The sequence below is a fragment of the Megachile rotundata genome, chromosome 14 (assembly GCF_050947335.1).
Source record: "Megachile rotundata isolate GNS110a chromosome 14, iyMegRotu1, whole genome shotgun sequence".
NCBI classification, from domain to species: Eukaryota; Metazoa; Arthropoda; class Insecta; order Hymenoptera; family Megachilidae; genus Megachile; species Megachile rotundata.
In genome coordinates this window covers 15,075,808-15,099,335 of record NC_134996.1, presented here as the reverse complement: position 1 = coordinate 15,099,335, position 23,528 = coordinate 15,075,808, and the positions used below count along the sequence as shown (strand labels likewise).

General features: G+C 46.3%; 2 protein-coding genes across 6 annotated transcripts; both read left to right on the top strand.

The window, feature by feature from the left end:
* The first annotated feature begins 3,588 nt into the window (after positions 1 to 3,588).
* LOC105663826 (uncharacterized) lies at positions 3,589 to 21,315 on the top strand. Of its 5 annotated transcripts, none has more exons than XM_076539575.1 (5): positions 3,589 to 3,915; positions 13,125 to 13,386; positions 13,835 to 18,316; positions 18,710 to 19,647; positions 19,830 to 21,315. In XM_076539575.1, exons 1-3 carry the CDS (start codon positions 3,886 to 3,888, stop codon positions 14,311 to 14,313), a joined length of 771 nt encoding a protein of 256 aa, XP_076395690.1. In that variant the 5' UTR covers positions 3,589 to 3,885; the 3' UTR covers positions 14,314 to 18,316; positions 18,710 to 19,647; positions 19,830 to 21,315. The 5 variants fall into 5 exon arrangements, with proteins under 5 accessions (XP_076395690.1, XP_076395689.1, XP_076395688.1 ...); XM_076539574.1 differs by having other exon boundaries at positions 13,835 to 18,320; XM_076539573.1 differs by having other exon boundaries at positions 13,835 to 19,385; positions 19,505 to 19,647.
* On the top strand, positions 18,625 to 23,112 carry LOC143265793 (uncharacterized). The gene is made up of 3 exons (XM_076539795.1): positions 18,625 to 18,955; positions 21,610 to 21,893; positions 22,330 to 23,112. Exons 1-3 carry the CDS (start codon positions 18,625 to 18,627, stop codon positions 22,420 to 22,422), a joined length of 708 nt encoding a protein of 235 aa, XP_076395910.1. The 3' UTR covers positions 22,423 to 23,112.
* The last annotated feature ends 416 nt before the right edge of the window (positions 23,113 to 23,528 follow it).

Below are 23,528 nucleotides of genomic sequence, written 5' to 3'. Positions count from 1 at the left end.
CTCGACGCGCGTTTACTATTCGAGCGTGATCCCACTAGCACGTAAGAGACTTTTTTCTGTTTTTTTTTTTTTCCTTTTCTATTTTGTTCTTTTTAGAAATTCGAAATCGATCGTTTCGAACAGAATACGTGTACCAGGTGTGTGCTCGATTACGGTGTTACGGAGAAGTGTCGCGAGGCACGGGACAAGCCTAAAGCTATTGTTTTTTTTCCCGATTGCAGATGAGACGAGGGAGAACAACAGGCCGATCGAGGAGAATGCCGACTTGCCGGTTCAGGCTTGGAAGATGCAGGATCAGGGGTTGCCGTTTGCCGAATTGAAGATACCGAAGGCCTGTAACTACGTCGGAAAGAAACCACCGGGACAATTCGGGTGCAGCGCGTGCGGAAGATCGTACATGAGGAAGGATTCTTTGCAGCGGCACGTTCACTGGGAGTGCGGCAAGGAACCTCAGTTTCAATGTCCCTTTTGTCCCCAACGATGTAAACGAAAGGCTCATTGGTTGCGACACATTCGTCGTCTACACTTCGATAAGATAGGAGACATGGAGGCCTACTTGCTCGCTTACACGCCGAAACTCGAGATCGATTGAAACGAACCGATTGACCCGACTATCCGAATTTCCTACGTATCGAGGACCCGTTGATTCGAACACCGCCTGAGTCGTCGCTGCCAGAGTCGTCATCGTCTTCATCGTTGTCGCCGCTGCTGTCGCCGCCACCGCCTCACCGTTACGATCGATCTTTCGCGTGTATCCAATTACCGAATATTCCGAATATTTCGATTGGCACAACTTTCAGGCGTGATAGATATTTTTCGAATTTATACCACGATCAAACGAGAAAGGACCCTCTGCTGCAAACGGAAGTGAACGAGACCGTTCTCGGATATCATCGTGTCATCGAAAACTAATTTGTCTTCTCGAACGCTGTAACAGAGCAGCGCGATCGGACGATCGGTGATTGTACCGATCGTTCGATCGCATCCTGTCACGCGCGTACATTTTTCTTGTCTTTTTTTTTTTCTCGCTCGCGCATACGTACATTTATCATCGACGACGATCGTACGGATTTTGCGTAAAACGAGATTCGTTTCCAGAGGCGTGTATCGAGTAATCGCAATCGCGAGTCTCGTGTTCCGAATCGAAGAACGCGCCAACTCGACTGATATTTATTATTGTGCGTCGAATTTATAGTTAGTTTCGTATTCGTGTGCGTGTAACGATAACGTGGTTTTTTTTTTACTTTTTTTCCTAATAAGTTCGTTAATAAGCTGCGCCTATCTTTTATATTTTCTTCTTCTTCTTAACCAATTTCGTTTTATTTTTCTTTTTTTTTCTTTTTTTTCTTTTTTTTTTTTTCTTTTGTCTTACAAGACTCGAATTGTAGTATTTTCTAGGAAGATGGACTTTTTGTCTACGGACGTTTTCCTTGATCGCGTCGCGTACTCGCTCTAGTGCCTTATCGATGCGCGTAAGCGTAATCGGTCAAAAAATCAGACAATAAGTTGCGATTTGTCTAAAAGTAACGACTAAGAGCAGACTATACGAAAGAATCGTTAAAGACGGTACGAGCATAAGATTATTTTCTATAAAACGTAGAGAAGCGTACAGAGGTTCCCGAGCGAACTTTCGTTTAAGACTGACCAAGTTTAAACGCGACGAACAGATTCGCAGCGTTGCATTGCTATCTTTGCGATTAGTATTTACGTTATACATATATGCGAGTTCCATCGTATTTCGTACGTTTGATTAAATAAATGTGTCAGCAGACGAAAAGTACCAGAACGACACCCAAACATCCACCTTGCCATTACGCGCGTTAATTGTACATTTTTTTTTCATCGCTGCACTCGAAATCGGACGATGCAACAGAACCTACCTTCGTATTTCACGGTAAATCGTTCGCGTTTGTTTCAACTGGAAATGACGAAACGATCATTTTTACGTACCAACTCGTTACGATACACATTTTTTTTTTTCTTTTTGTTACCAGCGAAAACGATCGCATCTCGTCGACTTTGCGAGAGTATACTTTCTTTTCCGCATTTTGGCCTTTCTGTCTCTCTCTCTCTTTCTCTCCCTGTCTCTCCTCGGTTCTTTTTCCCTCTCTTTTTCCCTTCTTTCCTATCTTTCTCGTTTTCGCTGCTCGTTCTCTCCGTCTTTTCCTTCCTTCGTCTCTGTTCTTCGGTTCTCGATCTCTGTCATGTTCATCCTCGATACAGGAACATTGTACATTGTTAAAAATAGAAAGGATCGCGTCGACGCGTCGTTCGATCGTGGAATGTAGGATCGGAAAGCGTCGAGAATATCGATGGACGCGGATAATAGTTTCCGTCGTGTCCGGGCCACGATTCGACGAACGAGAAAACGCGTGGTAGCGATCCTGGATCGACGGTCCGATTGCGTCCTCGCAATTGTATCCTCTCTGTTGAATCGTTGATTTCTCTTTTTCCCTCGACGATCTTAGGGGAGTAGCATGCGCACTAACTCTTCTCGAAACTTGTACATAGAAACACGACTTTTATCGCTTGCGCATCGAAGGGAACAGATCGGTTCGACCGCGTTCGATCGCGTTCGATCGTCTACCGATCGATATACTGCACGTTCTGTTTCTTTCGAGGCGCACAGATATCGCTCCTCCTTCTTCGTATGCGAAATTCATATAGCTAGTTGCTTGGGGCTCGAAAGTAGGGATACAACGAACGTGCATAACTACTCTATTTTCTCTGAAACGGAATAATCGAGATATTACGATCGCGTGGTCGCTCGTTCGGTCATCCGATTCTCGATGCTCTCGAGCGAGACGCGATCGGCTTTTCAGGACACACCCTTCGCGAAAGGTAGCTTCCTCTTCGGGCAGCGAGCCGCGGAAGTTGCCGCGTCGTCGATCGAAGCTAACTTTCTCGGGGGACACTCGGTGGGCGTTCGGCCCAACGAGAAGCGACGGAGAGGAAAACGCGACGCGCGTCGAGTCGGTTTTCGCTGTAGCTCGCCTTGTCGCAGGGTGCGTTCCGCCTCGGCTCGTCGAGGCCGACGCGATTCGAGAAACAACGGAAGAGAGACGGTTTCCGTCGGATCCGAAATCTCCGGCGTTCTATAAGGAACCGAGACAAAAAAAAAAAAAAAAAAAAAAAAAAAATACGAGCAAACAGACGAGATCACGTGACAGGATTTAACGATCGATTCCGTTTCCGATTCCGATACCGATTCTCAGCAGGTCCGAGCGCTGACGAGGTTACTAATAAAGCCGCGATTCCTGTGTTCCAGCCGAGGACTTGAGCATCACCGGTCTAAAGTGGGCAGCCGCCTGGCAGCGATGGAGCGTGCCGTCGATCATGTGGCGGTCCGGCGGCGGATTAGGCAAAGGCCTCGGTTCTGGTTCCTCGAACCCCGAAGGCTTCAACTGTCCGGCCTGCGGTAGGGTCTACAAGCTGAAGAGCAGCCTAAGGAATCATCAAAAGTGGGAGTGCGGCAAAGAGCCGCAATTCCAGTGTCCTCACTGCGTGTACAGGGCGAAACAGAAGATGCACATCGCGCGACACATGGAACGGATGCACAAAGAGAAAATCTACAAACAGGAGCTCGTCTAACTGAGCCGGTACGGGGTTGGGGGGGGTTACGGATGATTCGGGAGAGACGAGGTTGGCGCACGTAGCGAGAACCGTCGACGTCGACGCGGTCGACCGGACGCGGAAGAAAGAAGAAGAACGGAACAGCGAGAGAAAGAAGACTTCTTTCGCGCTCGAGCGTCGACGAGCTTGTCAGCGAACCGTTCGCGACCACCGACAAGAGCGTAACGAGTGTACGGCTGGACAACCGGGAGATCGAACGGGAGACGAGCGACGCACGAAGGGATTAAGAGAACGAGGCTAATAGCGGCGACGATGACGATCGAAAGAAACCGATCGAGAACGGTGAGACGCGAAGACGAGACGCGGCTGGCTGGGCTGCCGCGGCAGCCACCGAACGGGGCAATTGCCAATCCTCCTTATCTCGATTTTGGATTCTATTTTTTTTAACGTTTTTTAAGGTTTATTATTATTATTATTATTGATTGATTGATTGATTGATTGATTGATTGATTGATTGATTATTATTTTCGCGTAACGAGATGTACCGCGTATAAACGAGAGAACGCGTCAATTTTCCGCTCGGGGCGACGTATTCGTAGCCAAATCACGATAACGTTCCTGATACAGGCGAGCGTCCGCGTTGGATTCCGTTCGGATCGTGGGTCGCGGCAACTGTACGCTCACGAAAGGAACGGACTCCTCGATCGGACAATCGCGCGACAAACATTTCCAATGTGTTCGACGATTCCTAGAAGATAACGAACGGGAGAAGAGATTTCGAACGAACCACGAGAGAGGCCCGAATCGAACACACCTATTATTATTACTATTACTATTACTATATTATTATTATTATTATTATTATTATTAATTATTATTAATTATTATTATTATTAATATTATTATTATAGCGAGTATACTCAAAGAGAGTCGTCCGCGTTAGAACGGCTCGCCCCGAGTCGGATCAAGACCGTCCGGTAAACCGGAGCTCTTCCATAGCAACCATTCTGGTCACACTGGTTCCATATTTTTAAAAGGGCAAAGCCGTGCGCGTGTGGCTCACCGGGGACAACAAAATCACACGACGGAAAGCAATTTCCAAAATTCACGGAAAGCTAACGACTATCACTCGAGTACGATATCGTAACGGGAACGTTCCTCGATCCGGTTCGCGTGCTTCTCGTCGCACCAACTCGACCCGCGCGTACCAGGTTCCTCCGGACCGAGAGATTCAGCATTCGAATTCGCGTCAGCGAACTCAAACCGTAATCCGTTTCGCCTTCTTCTCCCGGGAAAGGCAGCCATTTCGTTATATTCCTTGTCGCTGCAGAAGCAACGAACCAGAGAGGGTACACAGTATTAAGCACCGACACGATCGTTCGTCGTCGATCGAGTCGAGCGGTCTTTTGCTTATCTCTAACGCTTCCTTTTTTTATTCGTTTAAAACTCCAACGAACACGCTCCACTACTACGTATACGTACGTACACGCATACATGTATACATACTCACCCACATACATACACGCGTACTCGCACGTACAATTAATAATACGAATATTCGAAATACCACGTGGTATTCCTACAGCATTGTGATCGACAGACTGCCAGATACACGAACCAGTAGATTCCTATACGATGCATTTAAGTATATACATATATTTATATTATATAACGCGTACGATTAATGCTTTGATTTTCTTAATTAAGCGATCCTCGAGTTAAGATCCCTCGCGATACTTTTGTTCACTGCCGGCGACCGAAGAAGCACGTCGACCAGTCCGATGCGACGACCCGTCTAAAATTTCTGCCGAGCACGCCGACCTAATCTCTCGCGCGCGTCTCCAAAAACCGCTTTTTCTACGAAAACGTTCTTCCACCGTCTTTTCGACAGCTACCGGCTACAGTCTACCGCGCGCCGCTTTCTCGCGCGATCGTCTCGCGCGTTAACAAACCTCGACGCGAATCGAGCCTATTTTTTTCCTACGAAGCTCCGTCGTTGTTCCTGGTTAGACGCTCGATCGCGAAGAACGCGCCGGCGTCGCCGATGTTCCTCGACTAGTTTCTTTGTTCCGATCGAAACCGCGTCCGTGCTCGGCAAGTACCTGGCATCCGGTCCCGTATTCCTACGCCAAATACGCGCGTCACGGCTGCCCGACTTTCCATACTGTAGACAATATTTATGAGACAAGCTAACCTAACTAAACTATACTCGTAATTCATATTGTACACTGTAAGTATGCGCAACGTCTGACGCGAACGAAGCGATAGATTTTATTTCGTTTCCTCACCGAGCGTGCACGCTCCGCGTTTTACCGCGGCCGAGTTCTCGATCGACTCGCGCGCAGCCTCCTCGAGCATTCTTCGCCTCGGAAAAATAGCGAGTGCTCGCGTTCCTCCTTAAAAAAACAAATTAAAAGTAGTCTCGACAAACGTTAATCGTCTCTTGAAACGGAGAGAAGCATCGGCAAAGCGAAGCAGGCCAGGATCGATTCTTCTCCGTACGAGTGCAATAACTAGCCATCCGGATACTTGTCGGATCCGTTCTTTCCGAATATCGATCCCCTTTCTTTGACCGCCTTTGATTCGGTAGCTCGGTCGATCGAGAACTCGTTCGTCGACGCGTATGTACGATAGGTCGCGTGCTAATCGAACAAACGGCTACTAACGATCGAGAATAGCGAGAGACGGGACGACGAAGATCGACTATCGGGTGCCTAAGGGTGGGTGAAAGTGACGGTTGGAGAGGTTGAACGATAGAGAGAAGGTGCGAGGGTGAGAAAGTCGAGAAGTAGGCCGGAGAGCTAAACGGGGTTAGCGAGAAGCGACGATAAGACGGACGAGAGGGAATGTGTGCGTGTGTGCGAGAGAAAGGGAGGAGAGAGAGAGAGAGAGAGAGAGCGAGCGAGAATTAGCGCTAAACACGTTTATGGATCGACTCGATACATAGTTACTGAGTAATGTTAATCGATAATATTACTGCCTTACGAGGCCTTGATGCGTGACGGCGGTCGACGCACGAACGAGAACGGAGCTGGTTTCGAACGTTCGCGAAACGATATTAGTCGGAGGAAATGCCGAAGAAATGGTCCGAGAGTGAAACGGCAATTTCCATGCGCCGACGGCCAACGACCGACCGCCGTCATCGACGGAGATTACTAGATTATTAGGCACGTAAGATATAATATTAGTTAGATCGTAGGTTTTAACGATTCCTTTCTTTTTTCTTTTTTCTTGAATGTAAACGGAATGGGACGCCTTAGCGTTCGCCGTACGAGAATCCGTACGAGAATCTGTACGAGAATCCGTACGAGAATCCGTACGAGAATCCGTACGAGAATCCGTGGTCGGCCAAGCCGGACTAATCGTTTGAAAAATTAAGAGGAGAGAACCGAACTGCTGCGAGCACGAGGCGCGTGAAATCACGAGAGAAAGAGAATGCGTGTGAGCGAAAGAAAGTTTGCGTGAGAGAGAAATTCCGAGGGAAGCGGTGGTCGCGGTAAATCCTCGTCGATAACAGGGGCGAATACGTGATAATCAACGATCGTGATAAAGAACGGTGATAGGTCGTTCGACGCGGACGGATGAAACAAGCTAGTAAGAGAAACGAGCGCTTTCGAAACAGTTTACAAATTAACGCGAATCGAAAGAGGAATTTCGAAATTTCGCCTTTCTTTTGCCGATTTCCTCTTCGATCTGATCGGTAGTTACATCGTCCGGTATACGCGTAGCCGTTTTAAACGCGTTACGCGAAAGAATCTTTGGGACGATGAAAATTTATTGGTAACGGAAAATCATAGTTTACTCATTTTCTTTCGGGCTGTTAAAAATTGTCGCGCGATCGTCGGTAAGTTTATGTATCGGGTACCACCGTACTCGATAGGATCGTACGCGTCGAAGGACCTCGATTCTCTTTTCATCGTCGCTTTCCCTCTTTTCTCGTTCGTTTTCGGACCGTTAACTCGGTCTTTTCTGATCGGCCGAGATCCTCTTTACCGAGAAGACGACCTAGACGACAACGACGATAATCGACTCGCGAGGACCTTCGAACGCGTGGCCGTCTACGAAATCAGCATACGATTAATTCGTTCTTGTTACATGTGCCTTTGAAACGTTTAGGAAAGAAAAGAACCGGAGAATCTAAAGATTATTACCTGTAGTCGTCGTGACAGTTTTCGCGAGTAAAATCAACGTTGATCATAGTTAACGTCGAAACGGAGAATAAAACGCGGGAAAAGACAAAGAGGGAGGGTCGAAAACGCCGTCGCCGGTTTCACAAACTTTCGAAGAAAACCAGTTTAAAAGAGCGTATATGGGAAGAAACGCGTAGAAAGGTCGCGATTAAAAGGCGGAGAACAAAAGGTATAGAATTTTTCAGATAAGTGGAACGAAAAATATTATATGTATATATATATGTATATATACATATACGTGTATAAATATAAATATATACGGGCGAGTACACGAAGGAATCGTCGTAAAAGGAAAGGATGAAACGGTAGCTTTTTTACGAATTCATTTTTCTACTAATCGTCGTGGCTTATAACCGGGTTTAACTTCGATCTTACGAATTATAATTGGGCTTATTATAATCGATTACTTACATTTTTCTTTCTTTTCTTTTTTTTTTTTTTTTTGTTTTTTTAATTAGGTTTCTCATAATACATTTACGATTGTTGAGGCTGTCGCGACAAAATTGATAGCGTCGCGACAGACGAACGGCGAATTCTTTGGATATTGTTTATCTTGGGTGTCGGTTTGGGATTGGGATAAAACTCTAACCGAAAGCGAATGAAAAAAGCAAAATATGCTATCGCAAAAATCGATGCGTTCGAAGTATCGAGACATAGACGACTCGAGAACAGCGAGGCAAAACGTGATGTCGATAATTTCTTTTTTTTTTATCATTAATATTATTATTACTATTATTATTACTATTATCTTCATTATTATTATTATTATTATTATTATTATTATTATTATTTCGTTTTTTATCGTTAGACATTTTAAATGACGCGCTGAAACGATGGTTTTTATTTGTCGGGAGAAGGGAAGAAATATTAAAAGGTGTACAAAAAGAAAGATATATATACGCATAAGGCAAAAGAGGAAATTATTTGAAACGAGACACGACGAGGAAATTTCGATCGTATTTCGTTGCTCGCGACGATTTGGAACGGTTGGAACGCGCGCACAGTGTGTGATATTTGAACGGTGAATTTAAAGTTTAAGGTCTCGAGAGAAACTTCGCGTGGTCGCGTTCAACGTTTTATTGAAAATTTAACGAGATTTTTGCGATGTTGCGAAATTTTATTATCATTTTGTTTATCATGAAAAAAGATCTATTTATTAAGAAATTGTTTAGCGCTTCGACGCAAAGATATTTGTCGATTATAAATATATACATATATATATATTTATTATTAAGAGATGATACGAGTAAAAATTAGCAACGAAAAGAAAAAAAAATATGGGAAAAAGGAAAGGAAAAAATGACAAGAAAAGATATTATGTTATATCATTTTTTTTTTTATCGCTTTTTGCCCCGAGGCTTAAGCTTTATCGGGCTCGTGCGGTTTCTCGGAAGACCGATATTTTTCTTTTATTTCGCGGCACATACTTTCGAACGAAAGGTAATTTAAAGACGAGGGTAAATGGAAAACGCGATTCCGGCGAGGATTAGTTATACGATAGCGGGTAGAATACGTAGGGCAATTTGCGAAAAAAAGTATGACAGACATATGCCATCCAGGAATTTAGAAAGTACACATCGCTTTATTTTTTCTATAACGTTCTATATTTCTATTATATATCGTATATCAAATGGAAGAATTTGAGGAAAAGAAAAATGAAAAATTATTGAAAAAAAAAACAAAGAACGATTCGATTGCAGAGCATTCGCGTTTTATAGAATATAATTAGGCGACGATAAAGCGACGGAACAAAAGAGCGAAAGAAACAGGATTTTTGAAGGGAGAAAAGATGATCGAGTGATCGTCGAAGGATCTAACGAATGATCGCGTCTCGAATTAATCGAAAACTTCGACTTTCGCGTTTGCTTGTGCTGTAAATACGTGTCTCGATCGGTAAACATAACGGTTTTCGGCCACGCTGTGTATCTATTTTTCAAAAAGTCAGATTGTTTTCGCCACGAGTGACGTATGCTAATCGTTTGGTGAGAAGAGTGTTTTTCAGCGTGAACGAGAACGAATGGGTAAAAAGAAAGGCAGCCTTTGGTTGTACGAAACGTCGCGTTCTATCGTAGAAAATTTGAAGAAAATGGAAAAGAGAAAGTCGTTTGGTAGCTTTCGACGAAAAAAAAAAAGAGAAAAAATAAAAAAATAAAACGAGACAAATCGATCACGAGGAGAAGGCCCGTGGCCCTCGAGAAACAAACAATCGAAACAACCCGTTGGCGTATCGGGGATTTTAGCTTTTAAGAGGATAGATAAAAAAAGAAATTTATATAGAAGATACTTATAGACAGGCAACGTCGAAAACTTGCTACAACTCGGAACACCGCGAACGCTCGCGAACGGAGAAGCCGGCGAAACGAGTCGCGTAACAACGTTCTGTGTGACAGAAGATCTCGTATCGCTGGCTCTCGTCTAAAAGAGAATTATCCGTATCTTTGTATTTAGGATTATTTCGCGTCGCGACGATTCCAAGTTAATCTTTATCGTCGATCGTCCAGTGTTTTCCGAGTCTAATTAAACGAACGCTCCGTGAATCTGATTCGGCTCTCGAGTTTGAAAAACTAATCCGATGGAACGCGAATGCGAAGCGAGGAGAAAGAACGAATCAAAGTATTTTCTATCGAAGAGAAGAACAGAATGCGTGCGTGGCCGCGTGGGTATGAGTGTATGAAAAGTAAGAGTACGAGAGTAAGAGAAATAGAGAGAGAGAGAGAGGGAGAGAGAGAGAGAGAGAGAGAGAGAGAGAGAGAGAAAGAGAGAGGGAGGGAAAGCGAGAGAAAAAGTATCGATTTCCTTTTGAAAAATATCGTACTATATCGTACTAGAATAGTCGTACTACGAATGAAATTTTCGAAGCGCAGTCAGGTACTGCGATGCGTTCACCGAAACGTTCGGTGTTTAGAAACGAAATTTGGGTTTGGAACTTTTCGATTTCGAATAGGAAAAATTTTTGCGAGATAAATGGAAATCGATCGGCGAGAGAACGGAAAGAGCGAGAACAGATCGCGAAGCAAGTCGACGAATTTTCACCGCTGACTCGTAGGCAATTTTGTTGGTAGTTTCGCGCAGCGCGTGCGAAAAATGGAACGAAAATAATGGAAAAGGAACGGCGTAACGAGAAAAAAGCGTCGCGAGGCGAAACGCGTGACCGAAAGAAAGAAGTAGCTTCTGAACCGAGAGAGCCTTGTGTTAAGTGCCTTCAGTACGACTTAGATTTTAGGATAGTCGAAGGAGAAAAAAGAAAAATAAGAGGCGCTGGGCGCATCCAGCTGTGAACGAATTTCTACGGTATTATTGGCCGAGTGTCATGCGCAGAGAACAAATCGAGCTAATACGTTCGACGAGGATTCTCTTCCTTCGATCGCGAATCAACGCACCGCGAGATACAGAAACCACGCGGATAGGAAGAGAAGCTCGTCGAAAGATGTTATACGAAAAAATATATACCGCTTAGGTAAACGGCACTCGGCGAACATCTTGAGACCAGTGATATTTTTTTAGAAATTATTTATTTACGCCGAACGAAGCAGAATTTAATCTCGATCACTCGCCTTTATACTGCCAATGTATCCGCTAAGACGTACTCATCTTCGTTGTCGATCCATATACATAGTGACCACCACCACTACCGCCACCACTACCGCCACCACCACCACCACCACTACATCCCTTACGCGTTACATTGTTCCTTTTTTCTTCGACTCCTGATAACCGCAATGTGATTCCCGCGTGTTTATCTTAAACTACAGCTCCTAGTTACACTCCTACACACGTTTCTCCCCATTTTTACGTTTATTGTTTTATTTTTTCTTCAATTTATCACCTCCTTTTCCGTCTTGTTTTTTCCCTATTTTTGTTTCGTTCTAGCAACGAGTAGAACGGTACTCGTGTTCCTTTATTGTCACAGTTCTTTCGTTCGTTCGTTCGTTCGTGTTTCATTAAAACAGTACAATTACCTGTAATAAATAATAGCGAATTTACCGCGAGCGGCACGAAGCCGCGCCTAGAAAAGAACCGGAGCGGGAGATCCCTTCGAGGCAGCAGCATCAGCATCGACAGCATTATCCCTCTTTTACGGAGGGAGAAACCGAGCGCCGTTTCTCTTCGGGCATCGAACGTCCATCCATTCAACGAGTTACGAGATGCTCCGACATAAAAGTATTATACAGTGCCTCCGATGAAATTCACCGTTCTCGAAGGGTATCTCGCGCTCCAGCTTAAGTACGATATTCTTATAATTAGTACAAGCACCACTATTGAACTGTATAGAGAGAGAGAGAGAGAGAGAGAGAGAGAAAGTGAGAAAGTGAGTGAGAGAGAGAAGAGAAAATGCGAGCGCGCGTGTGCGTGTGAGAAGAAAGAGTGCGCGTGAAAGATTGTACGCGTGTGCGAGAGGAAGAACAAAGAGCACGTAAAGACAAAAACTAATGCAACTATAACTTCCGCCTCAGCGCCTCGAACGCAAAACATATTTGTAATCGTACTTTCTTTGTCGCCATGTATTTGCCAACGAACGATGAATTATTATTATTACATCTTTTTGTCTCCATTTTATATTAATATTATTTAGAGCGCAATAACGATTAACGATTACGCTACGATGATAACGATATTCTTTCTAGATAATGTTTTTGCTTGTTCTCTTGCGACGAATCCGCACGCACGTCGAAAGAACCGCGTAGACGAAGGCGCGCGCGACTGCTCGTACGAACGCCGCGCGCGTCTTTTACCATTCGCGACGATAACGATAACGAAAACGAGACGCGACGTGACACAATAACGCGTCGCCGATTTTTTTTTCTTTTTTTTCCATTGGCTTTGTCGTATCGCGCGAGAAGAGTCGCTTGCTTGTCAAATTTGTAGAGCGATCGGTCGGGAGCCCGAGCGCGACGCCGTTTCTTCTTCGGATTCTCGACAGTATTTCAACGGATACGATTAATATCGATCGATTAAACGATGACCAACGCGAGCCACGCACGGTCGAGAAGAAACGCGACGCGATTCCGTCGACCAACCGATCGTTCGCTTTCTATTTTCTACACCACTGTGCTTTTTTTCATTTTTTTTTTTTTTTTTGTACACGTATCGTTTCGACTTTTCGAACATTCCAAAATGCTTGTTTCCCTCCTTTTTTCTTTTTTTTTTGACAATTTGTAGAGAGCCTTGTATTCGATTTAGAGCAAAATAAAGTCTAGAAAGGCAAACAGTTTGCGTACAATTTCCCGTTCTTGGTTTCGTCGATCCGTTTTCAGCTGCTGTCTCGTGAATTACGAATCGACGGCGATGTCGTGGACACTCTGAAAGAGAAAAAAAGGATTTGCGCTGTTTCCGCATACTAATCGGTTTCGTTTTTCGCAGGTTTCGTCGCTCGAGAAGACGATTTTCAAGGAAAAAGAGGGGCAACAGTCGAACGACCGCGAAGGAATCTCGTTCGTCCGTGAAAATAATGGAGCAACAGCAGACGTTGTCCTCGTCGATTTAGAGACGCCTTTACTAATCGTCGCGTTGCTTGAATTTCAGGTTGGTTCCACGAAAAACGAACGGAGTAATGTCGGACGAGACATTAGGAAGGAAGAGTCGACGGCAACGCGTTCGAGTGTCACCGATCAAGAAACAAAATGTACGGCATTCTTTAGCCGCGAAAAAAGAAAGAAAAAACGAAAGAAAGGGAGGGAGGGAGAGGGAGAGAGAGTGAGAGAGAGGAAGAAAAAAGAAAGAGAGAAAGGAATAAAAGAGAGGGGAAGCATCTCGCGAAACATCATCAACGATCGCTCATAGCCGTAAAGTCATCTCGAGAAAATTCACGAGTCCCTCGAGAATCTCCTTTGCGAGGGAAGAACTCGCGAGGAGATTCTCCGCGAGTAGAACGTCCGAATGAGCCCCTTCGTTGATCCTCCTTCCCCTTGACATGCTCGTTGTTGCTAAGCTTGAGAACTTGAATGTTTTTCTTTTTATCGCATGGCCCGCGCCGTTGTAAAGAGCAATCGTGTAAAGAACGATCGACGCGTTTACGAAAAGAACGCAACGACTAATCGTCCCGTCGAAACCTCTGTTTCGATTGTTTTCAGGTTTCTTCGCGAGCCTAGGCTGGAACTTGGATGGAAGCAGGCGCGGTTCGCGGCAATCCGCGAACGACGTGCCGGCGCCGCTGACGCCTCAAAGACGCGCGAGGCTTCACTGTTCTTCTCGTCATACCAGCAGAAACAACAACAACAATAACAGCAGCAGCAACAATAACAATAGATCGAGCAACGTATCCGTGTCCGTATCGGGACTGGATCGACGACACAATTGCTCGCGCTGCGGCAAAAGTTACAAGAACGCGTACATACTGAAGAGGCACTTGCTGTACGAGTGCGGCAAGGCGCCGTCTTTCAACTGCCCGCACTGCGCGTTCAGCTCTAAATACGAGAGAAATTTGAAGGCGCACATCAATCATCGGCACGTGGCCCCGCAATCGTCGCAGGGCAGTTCGGTTTCGGGCAGCGGCGCTTCGGGCACCGGCAGCATCGCCAGCACCGCCGCCACCGTTAATCAAAGGGCCTGAAATCAGCTCGCGGCACGAACGACCACCACCCTTCCTCGTAGGAACGTCGAATCTAAGAAATCCTCGTTATCTTAGATCGTCGCGAACGTTCGCGACCACTTGCTTTTCTCTTTGTCCGTCGCCGAACGGTCCTATCTTTTCTTTATTTCTCTTCACTTTCCTTTTCGTCTCCTCGTCCCCTCTTCCTTGCTTCTCGATCGTCGACGATCCAACGGTTCCCCTACGATCTTCCCTTCGTTTTCTCGACCGCTCGTTGTAATACCGGCAACTATCCGAACGGTAACGGCAAATACGTGTTCCTGGTTGACGTAGGTCGAAACAGCCGCACACACAAGTGACAATACGTTTCCGTCGTACGACTCGAGGAGAATTCGCTTCGTATCCGACGATAGAATAATAGAGCGAACGCGAAAAGACGGTTTCGTAGCTGCCTGTCGTCGAAGTAGAGGAATTAGCGTCTTCGCCGTGGCACGAAGCCGTTGTTGGATCCCGTTTGACGAATGTAGCGTAAAACAAAGCGAAACAAACGAAAAAGGTATTGTTGAATATTTTAGAGAGGCTCGACGAGAAGAGTGTCGGGAGAGGTCTGTTCCGGTCGATGATCGGTCGGCCGAGAGGAAGATACTTTCCCGGATGTTCTTCGAGCCTCTGACAGATTATCAAATTGCCCAATTATTTTTCTACTAATTATAAGGGAAAGCAAGAATTTCTGCGCGACCTATCGCGAAATGGACGACGTTCTCAAACGGCGCCAGAAATTCCGTTGTTCGTTGTTCGATTCGAAAATAGGTGCACACTCGATGATCGTGGTTACCGAACGGGAAACAGCGATAGCCGCGACGATCGAGTCGACGTGGATTTACCGAAACGATCGAAAGACGAGAGAAAATTCTCGGTGCAACGAAAAATCTCCGACGCTAATGATATCCCGATTCTAGCTCTCTAGCGTAGCGTAGCGTTTAAGTATCGTTGGAAAATTCTAGTCAAACGGATTCGTCGATATAATTTTGTCGAGTTTCGCGCGGCGCTTCGACGATTCCGATCGAGCGAACACGATCGTGCACGTAGTAGATGCCTTTTTTTTTCTTTTTTCTCGATAAGGAAAGCGCGAAAGTCGTTCTCGATCGTCGTCGTATTCGTCGACGCGATCGCGCGCGATCAAAGTTACGTTATTTTTGTCCAAGTTGCATTAGTCTGAGAATCTGCGAAGCGATCGAACGAATTTCGTTCCGATCCGTTCGACGACTTCGCGTCGATTCTTCTCGTTCCGTTTAGAGCCGTCTACTTTACGGACGGGCCTAAAGCGGGCTCTTACCTAATATAGGTTAATAGTCGAGATAGAGAATCTATTTAAATCAAAAAAAGTATATATATATATATATTGTATTGTATATAGAATATTATACATACATATATTATATAATAATAAGTTTAAGGATACGTCGTAAATTATATAAAGACGTAGGCGTTACGGTGGAAACGGAAACGCGTGTTTCCACGTAGTTTGGCCGGTCACCGACGAATCGATCGAATCGAACGTTTATCGCACGAGGATCTCTGTGATAATATTAGCAATTTAGTAACGTACGAATAAAACACGCTTCGCGATCGTTGGAAAGCTTGGAGCGACTCGAACGAGAAAAACGAAACGAGAACGAAAGAAGAAGAAGAGGAAGAAGAAACGTTTCGCGATCGCGCGTTTTCAGCAACGAGGACGATACGATCGATCCTCGCGGTCGTTTCGCGCGTTAAAAGAGCTTCCTTCGAGACCCAACGAATTCGAGAAAATCCTCGATCAAGGACCAAAGACTCGACGAAGGATTATTCCAAAACAAGATTCTAGTCAAATCGATGTTCGATCACGATTCCGTGAACCGGCCAATGGTAAACGAGAGAAGAAGCGTATCGACGATACGACGGAGGCATTGAATCTCGTATTTATTCTCTTAGAGTTAGAACTTTTCGCTTCCGTTGTCTTTCCTGTCCCGGTTCTTCTTCTGTCCGTCGCGTTACCCCTCCGCGCGAACGCGCGCCAGAGGTTCTTTCCCCTTTTCCGAGCTTACTCGCTCGCGAGGTAAGTTTTACCTCTCTAACCATCTACCCGTAGTCTCTCTCTTAATCGTTACGAATCGTTCGATCGTAAATCTAAGCTACGTCTAGACTCGTTCTCTCTCGTTCGACTTAACCTCGTTCGTCCGTGTCTCGTGCGAAATCGCGATCGATTCACGATCGAAGAAATCGTACGAATATCGCCGACGCTTTCCTTCTTCGACCTCCGCGATCGCCGCACGATCGCTACCCGCCGCGAAAACGACATCCGCGTGCGAACCTCTCAGCTTCCGCGTTGATCTCGAAAACGTCGAATGCTCGCGTTACGATGCCGGAACTTCTTTCGTTTCTTCGCGAGCCTTTCAGCGCGCAACAAACACAGTTCGATGTCATTTTTTATGAACACTCCATGTGCCTAAACCGTGATCGGAAGAACGCTAGCGTTCGCATCGCGAATCGTTACCGTTATCGTTGTCGTTGTCGTTATCGTTATTGTTATCGTTATCGTTGTCGTTATCGTTATCGTCGTCGACGACACGCTATCGCGTTTTTCTTCCGTTTTCGCGGCAGAATTCCAAGAGCCGCGAACGCGCAGAAATTTGTCGTTTCTTTCACGCCGACAGCCGAACGAACCGTAGAATTAGTCCCGCGACGTTTTCGTCAACGCGAAGGGGGCAAAACGTGCGTCTTCCAGGATAATTTCGGTAAAACTTCCGTTAACGCGCAAATTTTTGCACGCGAATAAATAAAGAAATGCAACGCGTAAGGAAAAACAGAAGCGTAAAGACTGATTAAGAAAACAAACGAAAAACTCGTAGAAGGCGAGAGGTATACGTTGATTTAGGAGGAAAGATTTCATCGAATATATTTGCCAAGATGATCGCGCCCGTTTCGCGATCCTAGTCTCTCGATAAAGAATCCCAAAGAGAAATCCAAAATAGATTTTAAATTAGAATACGCATTAGATAGTTTAATAGGTGAGAGTGTGTACGTGTGCGAGAGAAAGAGAGAGAGAGAGAGAGAGAGAGAGAGAGAGAGAGAGAGAGAGAGAGAATAATTTCGTGCCAAACAATGTCTTTCACCGACTAGTCGTACGAGTGGAAGTTACGATTTACTTTTCGCGAAGAGAAGATCGTCTACCGAATAAATCCGATGAAGATCCTTTTTCGATCGGCGCGCTTCCATCGACGATTAGCGAATAGGCGAGGCCAAATGCCAGCGAATCGAACGAGACGCTTATAGAAATTATTTTCAAGGCCATTTTACGCGCAAACGCGACCGATCCTCGAGAGGTTCGTGAAAGGGCGCGAAATCGTTCCGAGAAAAAGATGTTACTTTTCCGGAGATCGATGATGATAATAATTAGCACGTAAGCGTTCGATTGTTTCCGTTTTCTTGTCCGCGTGTACGAGAAGGGGTCCGGAAGAAACGGTGACAACAGCTAGCGACTAGTGGATACGCGCGAAACGTTGTTAGAGCGACGAGAGTACGGTACACGATCAACGACCACACGATTTCGACGAGAGTCGCGCGTTACGTACACGACATCTTATAAATGTACGATATATTCTTTACGATGTACGATTTATAAGTTTTCTTTTTCGTTTCCTGCGAATTCGAACGAGATTATCGTCGCGTGCGTGTCTCACTGGTAACCATTGTGTTAGCGAAGATACTCGACGAACAATAAAGAATTCGATTTAATTATTCAGAAACGATGTATTCTATCGAATCTATTATACATATGTATATCGTCGTTTGTTGGATTTTAGTTCGACGCGAAGAAGAAACGGTCGAGCCCGTTCGCTCCCTTCGTACTGACACGTGTTCCGCTTTTTCTTTTTCAGATCGTCTCGCGTGCCATCGCGGGCATCGAATTCGTCGACGTCTGCAGTCCGTGACGCGGAGTACGACCCCGCCAACGATGCACCTATAACACCGGCAAATTGAACTTGTGGGTACGCCACGCGAAGAAAGAAAGTTGCATCGTTCGAAAGGAGACTGTGTTCACGGCGAATCGTTTCTTTCTTATTTCGTTGCGCTCGTCGTCGATCGCTGCGTTCGATTCGCGACCCTGTACTGTATCGAATATTTGCGATGTTTCCAGCGACAAACCTCGAAATAGTTTCGCAATAAAATCGTCGAAAACGAACTAAATGTACCCCCGTACGTTTGCCGTAACGAAGCGACGGCAATTAAGTCTTGTAAATAAGTAGAAAGCCCGTTAGAAGAGGAGAGAGAAGACGATGCGCGTTTTAGACGATGCGCAGTGGCGAAACGCGGACGATAGGATCGCTTCCGTGGGATCTAGAGTGGTTAACGAAAGGCGTGTTGTTTCTGATTTCAGACGACAAGGAGGGTCTGCTTTACGCGAAGAATCCGAGATTCCCGTTCGACAACTACGTAGACCTGGCCTCGTTCCCCGTCAACAACTCGAAGAAATACGTGTGTAACTGCGGCAAGGTGTACAGTCAAAAGAGTTCCCTCGATCGGCATCTCAAGTACGAGTGCGGAAAAATGCCGAACGTTCCGTGTCCTCAGTGCGGGAAAATGTTCAAGCACAAGCATCACGTGACGCAACACTTGAAAAGCTGTCGACTGAAAGACCCACTAAGCATGGACCTTTCTAATTTTCCCAATTGCTAGCCCACCTCCGCGTCCTCGTTCGCCGAATCGAATCGCGCGCTATTTTCCTCCGACCGGATGTATCGTCGCTTTCGATCCATCGAGAGAAACGAGTTTCGACGATCCGCGACTGTCATCGTCTTCCGTTTCGTACTTGCTCCCAAAGACGTCTCACGATTTTTTTTACGCCTCGATACGATGTACAAACGTCTGAACGAATAAACGACAAGATTGAATTTTTCAAACGCCTTCGATCGATCGTGATTTTAAAGTCGACGCTTCGAGAGGAGCCCGCGCGAACGAACATTCAATCTAATCTCGTGTGCGTTTCGTTTTCAGATCTCGAACGAGCAGCGACGTGGTAATTTTGAGAAATAGGAACGTTCGCGTTTTCGCAGGTAACCGAAAGGGATCAGGTGGAAGCCGTGTCCGCGATCGAGGATTCGCCGTCGATCGAGCGATCGTTTATCCGACTTTGCTTCGCTCACTGACGTTGCTTCCTTTCTGGATTTTTTAGCCTCCGCCTCTGGACGTCGACGATTCGACCCGGAACTCTGAGCCGATTCTACTCGCGGGTATCGCGTTGATCGCGTTCTTTCCGCCGCGTAATTCGTTCGAGAAACTTGAACGAAAGGTTCGTTCACCGACGAGAACTCGCGGGTAAGAGATTTTTTAATTTCCGCCACTTTTCTTCATTCATCGATCGTTTCGAGTTTCCTCCGAGTCGAGCTTATACCTTAAGGATCGATCTACTTTAAGAACACGAAACACGCGGACGACGCGCTTTTCACGAGGAATTTCGAATCCATCGACTGATCGTTTCTTTTCTTTCGATATTACAGAGAAGAAAATGCGAGGCTGGAATCGAGAAAACGCACGTCCATCGAAGATTACTCTGTTGCGACTACGCCGGAAGATATTACAGCCGCGAGAAGATACATCGTCCGGAAGATGAAGGCTTCGAACGACGCGTCGCAAACGTTCGTAGCTTTAGCGTGATCTCGGGAGCGAAGGAGAAAAGCGAGAGGACTCGTTCCGATCGTTTTCCGCGGAGTTTTGCTTGTTTCGTTGCGTTGCGTTGCATCGCGTCGCGTTTCGACAACCGCGCCTCGAGTAAAAATGGCTCGTAAATAAAGCTTGTGCCGATAGAGGACGCAGAAGGTTACCGGCGATGTCTTGTCATTCATTTCACTTCCCGATCGTCACCCGAAGATGAGCAAGCGAATGCTTCGTCGGAAGATCGACCGAGTAAGAATCGGACAGAGCGAAAGTGTGCGCGTATCTGTGCGTGAAAGGGAGAGTCTGTCGCTTTTCAATAGAGAGCTTTAATTCCCTCGTACTCGAAACGCGTCGGTCGCTACCTCGGTTCTCGAGCTGCTGCACCGTCTTTCGTATTCCTATATTCACACGTAGACTTTGTTCACGAGCATACATATTACGTACGCGTTCCATCGATCGAGTATCGCGCGGAAGCACGAGGGAATCGGTAGAACGATTAACCGACATCATCGAAGATCGATTTTATACAGGAGTGCGTGCGCGCCTCTCCTTCGGTTTACACGTGATTAGATCGAATAATCGAAGCCTTTCGACCTCTAAATTGCAGGTGATTGCTCGAGGAGCAGTTATTCGTTGCCACGGATCCCAGATTTCTTGCCGAAGCCGTTTCCTTGCTTCAAGTGCGGTAAATCGTACAGAAACAAAGGCAGCCTGAAGCGTCATCTCCGCGACGAATGCGGCAAGCCTCCTCAATATATCTGCAGCATCTGCGAGAAGGGGTTCAAGCAGAAGGCCAACTTCCAGCGTCACAATTCGACCATTCACGGTCGAGTTTTCCTTCTAGGACCGTAGAAACAGCCAACGCGGCGACCATGCAATCGTCGAAGACCATCTTCGTCAATGTCGTCGTCGTCGTCGTCGTCGTCGTCGTCGTCGTCGTCGTCGTCGTCGTCGACTTTGCCAAGCGTTAGCGAAATTTCAAGAAAGAAACAGGGGAAAAGACGAAGCATTCTCGAAGACGCGATCGCTCGCTATTCGTGAAACGCGTCGCGCGGGGACATCGGTTTCGTAACGTTCGTTCAATTAATCGTGTTTTGATTTCAGCCGAGCCGGGATTTGTCCAGCCGGAGAAATTGCTCGAAATCGATCGAGTAACGAACGAGAACGAGAACGACGCTCGATGGTGGAGCGAACGATAAATTTTGCCTGACACGCGAACCTGCCTTTCGAAAAAGTTTTTGTTCGCGTCGAAAAAAAACAGAAACGGACGGTAACAGACCTAACTTTGTACATACCGCAGAAAAATAAAATTCAATGCAAATGTTTGTATATACCGCTGAATATACGATGATTTACGCATCGCGATCATCTTGCCCTTGATCTCGACACCCCTCGATAGAAGCAGCCCTAATCGTGTCAGCTCTGTTCGATGCCGCGATATCGTTAGTCGCGTACGAAAACTCCGTTGTTGCGAACACGATTCGAAACGGTAGTAGGCGAGAGACGTCGGGAATGGAAAAGTTGAAAACGCAGGAGATTCGGAAGGTAGTACCTATTACTATAGGCACTAACACGGCGATGAGCCGGTTTCACCGTTGTCTGACCAACGACTTACGGTTTCAGGCTGGCAACCGGCCACGGGACGGAGCATCGCGGACACGGCCACGACCACCGCGGACGGTGGTGCAACCTTCTACCGATGCAACGTCTGCGGTAAAAGCTACTCCTGGAAGTCGTCGTATCATCGCCACCTGCGGGAAGAGTGCGGCAAACAGCAGAAAGCAAAGTGCAAGAACTGCGGAAGACAGTACCGTTGGCGGGATTCTCTGAACAAACATTTGAAGTACGAGTGCGGAGTGGAGCCGAAATACGCGTGTTCCGTATGCGGCAGAAAGTTTCGTCACAAACAACTGTTGACCTCCCATCTGAAACGATTTCACTGAACCGATCGCGTCGCGTCGCGTCGCCTATGGAGACGATTAACGCGTTAAAGCCGAATCGCGTGTCGGGATAGGGCGAATTCGCGCGTTGTTAAAAGGGACGAAGGTATCCGCGTGTCGTCGGTGTCGTACGGTTTACGCGCTGTAATCAATAAAGAGAGGTATTGATTATTTTCACGATATTTCTCCTTTCTCGATTCCTCCCCTGGCCTTTCGCGTACCAAGCTGCGCAAACGTTCGCTTCGCGTTCCTCGAACGTTCTTCGAAAGGAGTCGCCATCGAAACGGCGCGATCGCGCATGGACGTCCTATCGTTTGTCGGCTAAACGCGAGCGACGAAGGTTGTGTCGTGCTCGAACGAAAACTGCCGTTTGTCTGATCACCGTTCTCTTTGTGATCTGTTTCAGAATCGAAGAGGGACCACAATCGCGTTAATTACGATGCTCCTTTCACCTGTTACAAGTGCGGGAAACGGTACACGTGGACCGATTCGTTGACGAGACACCTACGGGAAGGCTGCGGAAAACTACCCAGGCACAAGTGTACCCTCTGCGGCAGAAAGTTCAAACGCAGAGACTACTTGTTGCGTCACGAGAACAACGTTCACAAGCTCGAGTAAAGCGAACTCGAAGGCAAAGAGCGTTCTCGACAATATCGCTTTTCGAACTCTCTTCGATAACGTTTTTTCGAGCCACCGTTTTTTTCTACCGAACTTTTCGAACATTCCGTCAACGATTTTTCCGCTTCGATCGTTCGTCGATCGAGAACGTCGCCGTGCACCACCACCTTATATTTTCGTATTTCTACCATGGTATTATCTAGATTAGTTGATTAGACGATCGCTGAATACTCGAGCACCGACACACGAGATTCGATGACTCGTTAAACGCTCATAAGACTGACGTCGTTATTTCGCCAAGAACGTGAAACGTCTTGACGCGGGATAGACTTAACGATATTTACGCCGATTTTTCGATCGCCTCGTGTTTTTTTACGGAATCTCGAAACAGCGTATTTCGCCCGTCGAATAATTAGGTGTCCGCGCAAAGCGACCGACCGATATTCCAGTATTCTTGCCGTCACTCGATATTTTCCTACTTTTTTTAGCGTACTTCTTTGCCGTTTTTATGCGGACACGATGTATAATCCACTGTACACGCGGCAACTGTAACTACGCGCGCGTAATCGAGATGTAAATAGAGCGCGTGTACCGTCGATTCGTTGGTTCCTGTATGCGAACGTGTCGTATTCGAATGACATCGAGCGAAACGAACGTCGAGTAAAACGCGCGGTGGAATTTTGAAGAGAAAAGCGTTATTTTCCGATAAAATCCGGCGTTGCGCCGAACGTCCGAAATACCTTCGACGAGATCACACTCTGTTCGAATCGAATGTTTTCAGCGAACAACGATTATTCCACCGACCGTTTCGAGAAGGAGAACGGTTCGGAATTTGAATAAAGCGTTTTCACCAGACAACAATCAAAGCGTTTTGAATTATTGCGATCGCGAACGCTACGAAACCGCTTGCCCGAGGAATTTGAACGCAATTACAGAAGCTCCGTTGTTCTTTCAGCTTATTGCGGTTCAGACTATTACAAGAGA

Bases quoted from the DNA above. Each gene is read 5' to 3' on its own strand.
- LOC143265793 (XM_076539795.1), top strand. From the start codon at position 18,625: ATGCGCAGTGGCGAAACGCGGACGATAGGATCGCTTCCGTGGGATCTA. The intron at 18,956-21,609 runs GTCGACTGAAAG...TTACGGTTTCAG, and splicing joins GACGCAACACTTGAAAAGCT to GCTGGCAACCGGCCACGGGA. The intron at 21,894-22,329 runs CAACTGTTGACC...TGTGATCTGTTT, and splicing joins GCAGAAAGTTTCGTCACAAA to CAGAATCGAAGAGGGACCAC.
- LOC105663826 (XM_076539575.1), top strand. From the start codon at position 3,886: ATGACGATCGAAAGAAACCGATCGAGAACG. The intron at 3,916-13,124 runs GTGAGACGCGAA...CGTTTTTCGCAG, and splicing joins AAAGAAACCGATCGAGAACG to GTTTCGTCGCTCGAGAAGAC. The intron at 13,387-13,834 runs GTACGGCATTCT...GATTGTTTTCAG, and splicing joins CACCGATCAAGAAACAAAAT to GTTTCTTCGCGAGCCTAGGC.